Source organism: Cervus canadensis, chromosome 18 (assembly GCF_019320065.1).
Source record: "Cervus canadensis isolate Bull #8, Minnesota chromosome 18, ASM1932006v1, whole genome shotgun sequence".
Taxonomy (NCBI): Eukaryota; Metazoa; Chordata; class Mammalia; order Artiodactyla; family Cervidae; genus Cervus; species Cervus canadensis.
The window spans coordinates 37514045-37523704 of NC_057403.1; the positions used below are offsets into that span (position 1 = coordinate 37514045).

General features: G+C 42.1%; 2 protein-coding genes across 2 annotated transcripts in view; both read right to left on the reverse strand.

Moving 5' to 3' along the window:
* The window catches only part of LRRC36 (leucine rich repeat containing 36), a 61345-nt gene extending 51735 nt beyond the window's left edge, over nt 1–9610 (reverse strand). Inside the window, exon 1 of the mRNA XM_043436305.1 lies at nt 9481–9610. Coding sequence (XP_043292240.1) covers nt 9481–9550 — 70 coding nt within the window. The 5' untranslated portion in view covers nt 9551–9610. The remainder of the gene's footprint in view (nt 1–9480) is intronic.
* LOC122420808 (60S ribosomal protein L4-like) lies at nt 80–1412 on the reverse strand. Its single transcript, XM_043436306.1, has one exon. The coding sequence runs from the start codon at nt 1356–1358 to the stop codon at nt 90–92; it is 1269 nt and encodes a 422-aa protein (XP_043292241.1). The 5' UTR covers nt 1359–1412; the 3' UTR covers nt 80–89.
* Nucleotides 9611–9660: the final 50 nt, after the last annotated feature.

A 9660-nucleotide genomic window follows, 5' to 3' on the forward strand; every position in this document is an offset into this window, starting at 1 on the left:
CATGTTCTCATTGCCTCTTTGTTCAGGTCTTTATTCAAAATTAGCTGTCCAAAATGATTTGGCATTTATGGTATAAACAAATTTTAAGTTTATGCAGCAGCCTTCTTTTCCTCTGAGGTGGGTTTCTTTTCTGTGGGCTTCTTCTCAGCTGCTGGTTTCTTGGTCCCTGCAGCCTTTTTTCCCACCACAGGCTTCTTCAGCTTCTTATCGCCAACAGCCTTCTTTTCTTTGTTTCCCACCACAGGCTTCTTGCCCTCAACCCCCTTCTGATCTGATTTGGCTTCTAGTGCTGCTGCTGCCTTATCCATGCGGATTTTGTGGTTCTTGGCCTGTCGAAGAATGGTGTTCCGGCGCATGGTCTTTGCGTATGGGTTAAGCTTCAACATGATTCTCAGGTTTTTCAGTGGATTCTTCTTCAGGACTCTGCGATGAATCTTCTTGCATGGTGCTCGGAGTGCCCTTTGGATTTCTGGGCTTTTCAAGATTCTGCTAAGGTCTGTATTGAGCATCTTGTGCATGGGGAGGTTGTAGTTACTCTTGAGGGAGGCTGCTTTACGCCAAGTGCCGTACAGCTCATCTAACTTTCGGAAAGCACTTTCAGTCCAAATGCAGAAACGTCCCACTTGACCACCAGGAGCAAGTTTCAAAATGTTCAGCTTGCTTACATTAAGCAGAGTAATTCCAGGAATGTTTCTGAAGGCCTTGATGATACCATTGTCTTCATTATAGATGATGCAGGGTCCCCTGCGCTGGATACGGCGACGGTTTCTCATTTTGCCTTTGCCAGCTCTCATTCGCTGAGAGGCGTAAACCTTTTTGATATCATTCCAGGCCTTAAGTTTCTTCAGAAGCAAAACAGCCTCCTTGGTCTTCTTGTAGCCTTCAACTTTATCTTCAACCACCAAAGGAAGTTCAGGAACTTCCTCTATACGATGACCTTTAGACATGACCAGCGCTGGTAAGGCTGAGGCAGCCAGTGCAGAGCAGATGGCGTATCGCTTCTGCGTTGTATTCACTCTGCGGTGCCAACGTCGCCAGGTCTTGGTTGGTGCAAACATGCGGCCCCCACGACACATATTTCCAAAAGCACCCTGACCAGAACGGTGAGTCCCGCCACCTCGAACCCTGGGAATTCGAGCCACAGCTCTGCCGGTACCCCAAGACTCAGCACTGGTTTGATGACCTGCTAATTCACTGACAGCATAGGGCTGTCTGTTGTTTTTGCGCAAGTTGGTGTGAACAAAGTTAACAATATCGGGTCGAATGGGAGCCTTGAATACAGCAGGCAAAGTGAGATTTTTGCCAGAGGACTCCCCCTTTTCGGAGTACACTGATATCAGTGGACGAGCACACGCCATGGCGGGGAGAGGAGAAGGCCACGCTCCTCTCAACCCGGCGGCTCCCACAGGAAAAGCCATGATATGGTTTTATATTTCAGATACAACTAACCTTTAAGAAACTACCATTTGCTCAGTTATCGTGTCATAGCAAAGAAGAAAATTCACCGAAAAGGATATTTAAATACTTCTTCCTTTTGGGAGGGCTTCCCTGGTGGTCCAGGGTTAAGAATCCATCTTGCAATGCAGGAGACACCAATTGGATCCCTAGTCTGAAAGATCCCACATGACACAGGGCAACCAAACCTGTGCACCACAACAATGGAGCCTGTGCTTTGGAGCCCACCAGCCATGACTACTGATTCTGTGCAGCAACTGCTGAAGCCTGTGCACTCCAGAGCGTGTGCTCCACAAGAGAAGCCACTGCAATGAGAAGCCACAAACTGCAACTGGAGAGTAGCCTCCATTCTCTGCAAGTAGAGAAAGCCTGTGCGCAGCAGTGAAGAGCTGACATACCCTAAATAAATATTCCCCTTTTTCAACTATATATCTATATAAGGCATGACTTCATGTATGTGTGTGTGTGTATATATATATATATATATATATATATATATATATTTCAATCAAACAACCTCATATTTAACACAGAGGAAGATATGAGAATATGGATGTCTTCAATTAAGACATTAAAAAGACATTATATATGTTAACACGTAATGGGTATGTTATGGTTATCTTTTAATGACTTACAAATAAATATTTAAAAATTTTGTTTCAGCATCAAATATGGTAAATATAAGCAGATGTAATCCACATTAACCAAAGCTCTTTGAATAATATTTAAATAAGAGTGTAATGGAATCCTGAGACCAAAAATTTTGAGAATTGTTGAAAAATGTAAATTAGACTGAGTGGCTTATAAACAACAAACAATTATTTCTCACAGTTCTGGAGACTGGAAGTCCAAGATCAGGGTGCTGGCATGACTGGATTCTGGTGAAAGCCTTCTTCCAGGTTCCAGACTGCCTACTTCTCCGTGTTTCCTCACACAGTGGAAGAGGGCAAGGGAACTTTCTCTTTGGTCTCTGTTATAAAGTCATTAAACTCTTTTATGAGGGCTTCCCTGGTGGCTCAGAGGTTCAAGTGTCTGCCTCCAATGCGGGAGACGCGGGTTCGATCTTTGGGTTGGGAAGATCCCCTGGAGAAGGAAATGGCAGCCCACTCCAGTATTCTTGCCTGGAGAATCCCATGGTCGGAGGAGTCTGGTAGGCTACAGTCCATCGGGTAGCAAAGAGTCAGACACGACTGAGCGACTTCTCTCTCTTCTCTCCCTGGTGGTTCAGATGGTAAAGAATCTGCCCACAGTGCGGGAGACCTGGGTTCAGTTTCTGCGTCAGGAAGATCCCCCGGAGAAGGGAATGGCAACCCATTCCATTATTCTTGCCTGGAAAATTCCATGGACAGAGGAGCCTGGTGGGTTACAGTCCATGGAGTTGCAAAAAGTTGGACACAACTGAGTGACTAACACTTTCTTTCACTTTCAAGACCTAACCACCTCCCAGAGGACACACCTCTTAATACCATCATATTAGGCATTAGAATTTCAACACATGAATAGTTCGGGGGGAGACACAAATATTCAGACTAGAGCATGAGGGCAATAGGAACTCTCATTCACTGCTAGTTAAATGCAAAGGAATAGCTACTTTAAAAGATAGTTTGAAAAAAAAAAAAGATAGTTTGGAAGTTTTTTACAAAGCTAAAGATGGCATGCTGCAGTGTTGCAGTCCATGGTGTCGCAAAGAGTCAGAGCCACAACTGAACTGAAACATGACTTTTACTGTAAGATCTAGCAATTATATAGCTCTTTGGTATTTACTCAAGTAAGTTGAAAGTTTACTTCCCCACAGAAACCTGAATGTAAATGTTTATGGCAACTTTATTCATAATTGCCACAACTCAGAAGCAACCAAGATATCCTTCAATAAGTAAATGAATAAACAAAACTATGGTACATTCATATAGTAGAATATTACCCAGCAATAAAATCACTTATGGACCAAGCCATGGAAAGACATAGAGCACCCTTAAATACACATTCAGTTCAGTTCAGTTGCTCAGTCGTGTCTGACTCTTTGCAACCCCATGAATCGCAGCACGCCAGGCCTCCCTGTCCATCACAAACTCCCGGAGTTTACTCAAACTCATGCCCATCCAGTCGGTGATGCCATCCAGCCATCTCATCCTCTGTCGTCCCCTTCTCCTCCTGCCCCCAATCCTTCCCAGCATTAGGGTCTTTTCCAATGAGTCAACTCTTCGCATGAGGTGGCCAAAGTATTGGAGTTTCAGCTTCATCATCAGTCCTTCCAATGAACACCCAGGACTGATCTCCTTTAGGATGGACTGGTTGGATCTCCTTGCAGTCCAAGGGACTCTCAAGAGTCTTCTCCAACACCACAGTTCAAAAGCATCAATTCTTCGGCGCTCAGCTTTCTTTTATAGTCCAACTCTCACATCCATACATGACTACTGGAAAAACCATAGCCTTGACTAGATGGACCTTTGTTGGCAAAGTAATGTCTCTGCTTTTAAATATGCTATCCAGGTTGGTCATAACTTTCCTTCCAAGGAGTAAGTGTCTTTTAATTTCATGACTGCAATCACCATCTGCACTGATTTTGGAGCCCAAAAAAATAAAGTCTGACACTGTTTCCACTGTTTCCCCATCACTAAATGAAAGAAATCAGGTTGAAAATATTCTGCATAATATTCTGAAAAAGGTAACACTAAAAATATCAGTGATATACAGTAATGATGACTAGTTACTAATACTGCATTGCATATTTGAAAGTTGCTAAGACTGGATCTTAAAAGTTGTCATTCTAAGAAAAAAAAATTTTGTTACTATGTAAAATGATAAATGTTACATAGATTTATTGGTGTGATCATTTTGCAATGTATACAAACATCAACCATTATGTTGTACACCTGAAACTAAGTTAATATTATATATCAATTATACATCAGTGAAAAGAATTTTTTTTTATTTTTAAAGAATCATTGGTTCCCAGGGATTATATACTGTATGATTACATGATTACATGACATTCTGAAAAAGGCAACAGGATAAAGGTCAGTGGTTTCCAGAGGTTCACTGGTGAGGGAGGGATGAACAGATGGAACACTGAGGACCCTTCAGGCAGTGAAACTGTTCTGTTGATACTGTAATGGCATACACATGACTATATATTTGTCAAAACACACAGAACTGTACAACACAAAGTGTGAATCCTAACGTAAACTACAGATCTTAGTTAATAATAATGTATTATCATTGGTTCAACAACCATAACAAATGTACTGCGTGAATGCAAGATACTAATAACAGGAAAACTGGAAGGGGATATAGAGAAAGTGTGATGAAGGAAGAGTTATGGGAACTCTGTACTTTCTGCTCAATTTTTCTATAAACCTAAAACTGCTTTAAGAATTAAAGTCTATTAATAATAAATAATTTTTAAAAGGAATCAAGCACTTTGCTAAAATATGGATGAACCTTAATAAAAACATGCTCAGAGAAAGAAGCCAGACACAAAAGGCAACATATTGTATGATTCCACTTATATGAAATATCTAGAACAAACAAATCCATGGAGACAGAAAGCAGATTTGTGATTGCTTGGGACCACTTATTGCCAGGAGTTGGAAATAAGGACTGACTGTCTAAAGAATATGAGGTCTCCTTTTAGGCTGTGGAACTAGACAGTGGTGATGGTTATACAATGTACTAAGTGATACTGAAATGCATACTTTAAGTTTTACAGGATATGAATTATATCTCAAGAAAAAAAAATCCTAACTTTAAGAGCACCATATTGGTAGCTCTGTAGTATGCAATGACCTAATACACTGAGAATCTTGTTACCATGGGGCAAAAGCTAAAGTCAGTTATGATTTCATTCACTGCCCTGCTGCATTTCACATGCCTTTCACTGTATTCTATTTCAAAAAGCAGACATTTTAGCATTTTTAAAGGGAACTAGGATTATCAATCAAATGCTAAACTGCCACTGGGACAGATGTTCTTTGATGATTTACATTGAAGTACAGGTCTTAGGCTTTCCTGGTGGCTCAGATGGTAAAGAATCCAACTGCAATTCAGGAGACCTGGGTTCTGTCCCTGGCTCAGGAAGATTCCCTGGAGAAGGGAATGGCTACCCACTCCAGTATTCTTGCCTGGAGAATTCCAAGGACAGAGGAACCTGGTGGGCTACAGTCCATGGGGTCACAAAGGGTCAGACACGACTTAGTGACTAACACACACAGGTCTTAAGAGATTATGCACTCAGTTTCAACAGTTATAGAGTGAAGACAAATAGACTGTAGAGCAAATCAAACATTGCACGTTATAGATGTCAAGAATAACAGAATGATCTTCCAATTTTACTCCATAGGCTATAATAACTCCAGTGGGCAAAAACATGTTTTATTGATAGTAACAAGTAATCCCTTTATAGAAAACCATTTATATAGTTCACTTATAAACTGAATTAATAATCTTCAATAAAGCTTATTTATAATAATGATGAAAGAGTTTCAAATAAATAAAACAAATAAAAAAGGCCTCAGGAATCTACATGAAAGATCTCCCACTGCTAAATTCTGGACAAACTCAGCATCAGTTATAATAACTGCAAGGGACTGGAACATACCAAACTATTTAAATCCATAAGTTTATAATTATATTAAGAAAACAATGCTACAACTAGTGAAGCCCACTCACCTAGACCCCAAGCTTCACAACAAAAGAAGCCACCATAATGAGAAGCCCATGCACTGCAACTGGAGAGTTGCCCCTGCTCACTGCAACTAGAAAAACCCAGCACACAGCAACGAAGATCCAGCAGAGTCAAAAATAAAATAAGTTATTTTTTTTAATTACTGTAAAATATTTTTAGGTTTTATATGCGACTTTTAAAAGAGTTCTAATCTTTTGAAGACAAATACTAAAATATTCATGGGTTAAGTCACATGACTAGGACTTGTTTCAAACTAGACAGTGCACAGAACTCTCCTGGTGGTCTAGTGGTTGAGAATCCACCTGCCAATGCATGGGACACAGATTCCATCCCTGCTCCTGGAAGAGCCCACACGCCTCGTGGCAACTAAACCCATGTGCCACAACTACTGAAGCCTGTGCTCCTAGAGCCATGCTCTGCAACAAGAGAAGCCACCACAATCAGGAGCCCTTGCATCACAACTAAAGAGTAACCTACAATTTCTGCAACTACAGAAAGCCCACAAGCAGCATCAAAGACTCAACACAGTAAAAAAAAATCTCAGGGGACTGAGGGTAGATAGATGATAGGCAGGGTATAGATGAGAGAAGATTGGCCATGAACTGATGATAACTATTGATATTAGGTTGATGGCAGTTCACTATTCTGTCATCTCTACTCTTGGATATACTTATGAATTGCCATAATAAAAAATTATAAAGTACAAATGCTCATATACGTAGAGAATATGTAGAGAGAGCTATCCAAAATATTAGTAACAATGATCACTGTCAGGAAGGAAAACTGGGTGGGGCCAAGGAGGGGGGTAGGGGCTCAAGACTTACTTTTCATAGTACAGTTATTATAGTACCCATATAATAAGTTAATTAACAGAATTATTTTTAGGAACCAAAAAGTACATAATTGCATATTTTATCTTTCTTCCTAGTAATTATCATTAGCCTGCAAATATGCTCTAGTATATCATGTCTTTAAAAACTTGTTAATTCCACTTCATATCCTCTAGCTAATGTTCCACTTATGCATTCTCCTTTATAGCCAAATTTCTCGGCAAAGGTTCTTATCTTCTCTATTTCTTTTCCCTCACATATTAATCCCTTTTCATCCCAACCTGACCTGGCTTGCTTCCTCCCTACTCTTCCCTAGTTAGTTACCAATGAGTTCCATGTTGCCAAATCTAACAGACACTTCTCTGCATTAGGTTGCTCAGCCTGTCAATAGCATTTGACACTTCTGACCACTCCCTCCTTGATTACAGTGGTTGTGGTTTAGTCGCTAAGTCCTGTCCCAACTGTTGTGATCCCATAGACTGCAGCCCACAGACTCCTCTGGTGGTTTAGTTGCTAAGTCTTGCTACCCCAGGGACTGTAGCCCACCAGGCTCCTCTGTCCACGGGATTTTCCAGGCAAGAATACTGGAGTGGATTGCCATTTTCTTCTCCAAGGAATCTTCCAGACCCAGGGATCAAACCTGGGTCTCCTGTGCTGCACGCAGTCTCCTGCATTGCAGGTGGGTCCTTTACTGACTGAGCCACCAGGGAATTACTTGACACAGTACCCTTTAGTAAATTCCAAAACATCACTTTCCTTCTCCTCTATTTAAGCTTTAAACATTGAAATGCCCTAGGGCTGAGTCTTAAACCTTCTATTATCTATCTACATTATCCAGCCCCATGGCTTTAAACACCATTTATGGGACTTCCCTGGCGGTCCACTGGTTAGGACTCCATGTTCTCACAGCCCCAGGCCTGGATTCATTCCCTGGTTGGAGAACTAATATCGCACAAGCCAAGTGGCAGCCAAAAGAAAGAAAGAAAAAAGATATCTATGTTTTATTGGTAGTAAAAAAGCAAATTGCCAAATCATATTGATATATATGCTCTATCCCTTAAGAAAAAAAGGAATATGTTTGTAAAAACAATGGAAAAGTTATAGAAGGAGGGAGAGGGAAGAATATTTTTTTACTTCAGATACTTTTGTATTGTTTGAATTGTCAGAATGAGCAAAATTAATTTTGTTATTCACATATTATAAAAACAAGCAAACAAGCCAAAAAAAAAAAATCCTGCCACATATTATTCTAGCTGGATAATGGAAGGCATATGTGCCCCCCCAATCAAATTGAATAAATTCTTTAAAACAAAGGAGAGGAAGAAAGAAAGAAAGGTACACCAGTATGTCAAGCCAATGAAGCTTTACAAATTAGGGGAGCACAAAGTGGTTTGGAAAAGAAAAACCTGAACTATCTACATGAACCTATTGATATGCACACCAAACCATCATGTAGTGTTTGTTACCAGCATATACTAATTTTGATACATTTTAAATAAATTAAAATAAAACCAAATTATTGCATATTCCCCCAATTAAAAGTACTAGAGAAAGCAAGAAAGGCAACATTTTGTTGTGGTTAGAGGACAGGCTCTGGAATCAGAGTCTAGGTTAATAAACCATTGCTGCATTACTTAGGGCTGTTTGACTTGGAGCATGAGTCTAAACCTAATTTTACTCAACTGTAAAAAAAGAAAGAAAGAAAAGGAACAAAATTGAATCAGGAACACTGATAACTTTAACAACATTTCTACTCCATAAAAACTTAGAAAAGCAAGCTGCATGAATCAAACCCCAGGTCAAAGGTGGGGTCAGCAGTCACTCCGCCAGGTTCACCTCCAGGACGAAGCGATCTTAACGCTTCGATCTATCAGCTACTATTCCTTTTACCTCAGGCCCCTTTCTGAGTCTCATGAGGCGACACATACAGATGGATCAAGGAAATGGCCAAGTTCTAGAGCAGAAGACTGGACGAAGAGAGGGCTGGCTGATCAAGGAACATCCTTTCCTATTTCACCCTAATCAAGCAAGTTGGGGTGGAAGTTTCCAGAACTGCCAAAATCAACCTTTCGTGTCTCCTCCAATAGCACCCCAACTTCAAACGTACTTCTCACAGCGCTTCCCTTCTCCCATTAGTAGCCCCTCCTGGGGCTCAGTTTCCTTCCACTTAGTCCAATTCTCTGTTCCTGGCCTCAGAGTCCGCTTAACCTAGTTTCTCCTCTCTTTTAGACTCCGCTCCCCTCCCTCAATTTCTCGCCCTCTGCCCCAGATTCCCCGGTAACTGCAGTTCCTTCACCGCTACCTCAGCGTAACCCCTCCTTCGCCTCAGGGACCGCTCCTCTAACTTAGGGGGGCCCCCTCTACCTCAGGGAGCGCTCCTCTACCTCAGAGACCGCTCCTCCGCCGCCGTTCCCCCGTGACTACCTCAGGTTCCTCTGCCTCGCCCTCAGTTTGCTCCCCTCAGCTTCGAACCCCGTGCTCCCGACCCAGACCCTGCCAGCAGGGCCCTACCGGGCTGTTCCATGGTCAGCGCCCCCAGGCGGCGGATGCCCTCCTCGTCCAGCTCCCACTGCTCCGCCATCCCTGCCCGCCTGCCCCGCGGCGTCGCTCACCTGTCGCGGCCCTCGAGACCGCCTGCCGCGCGCCAAGCCCCGCCCAGCGCCGCCAGGCCCCGCCCTGCCCCGCGCGCCG

What these genes read in the sequence shown, in the direction of transcription:
- LOC122420808 (XM_043436306.1), bottom strand. Translation starts at nt 1,358, where the DNA reads ATGGCGTGTGCTCGTCCACTGATATCAGTGTACTCCGAAAAGGGGGAG.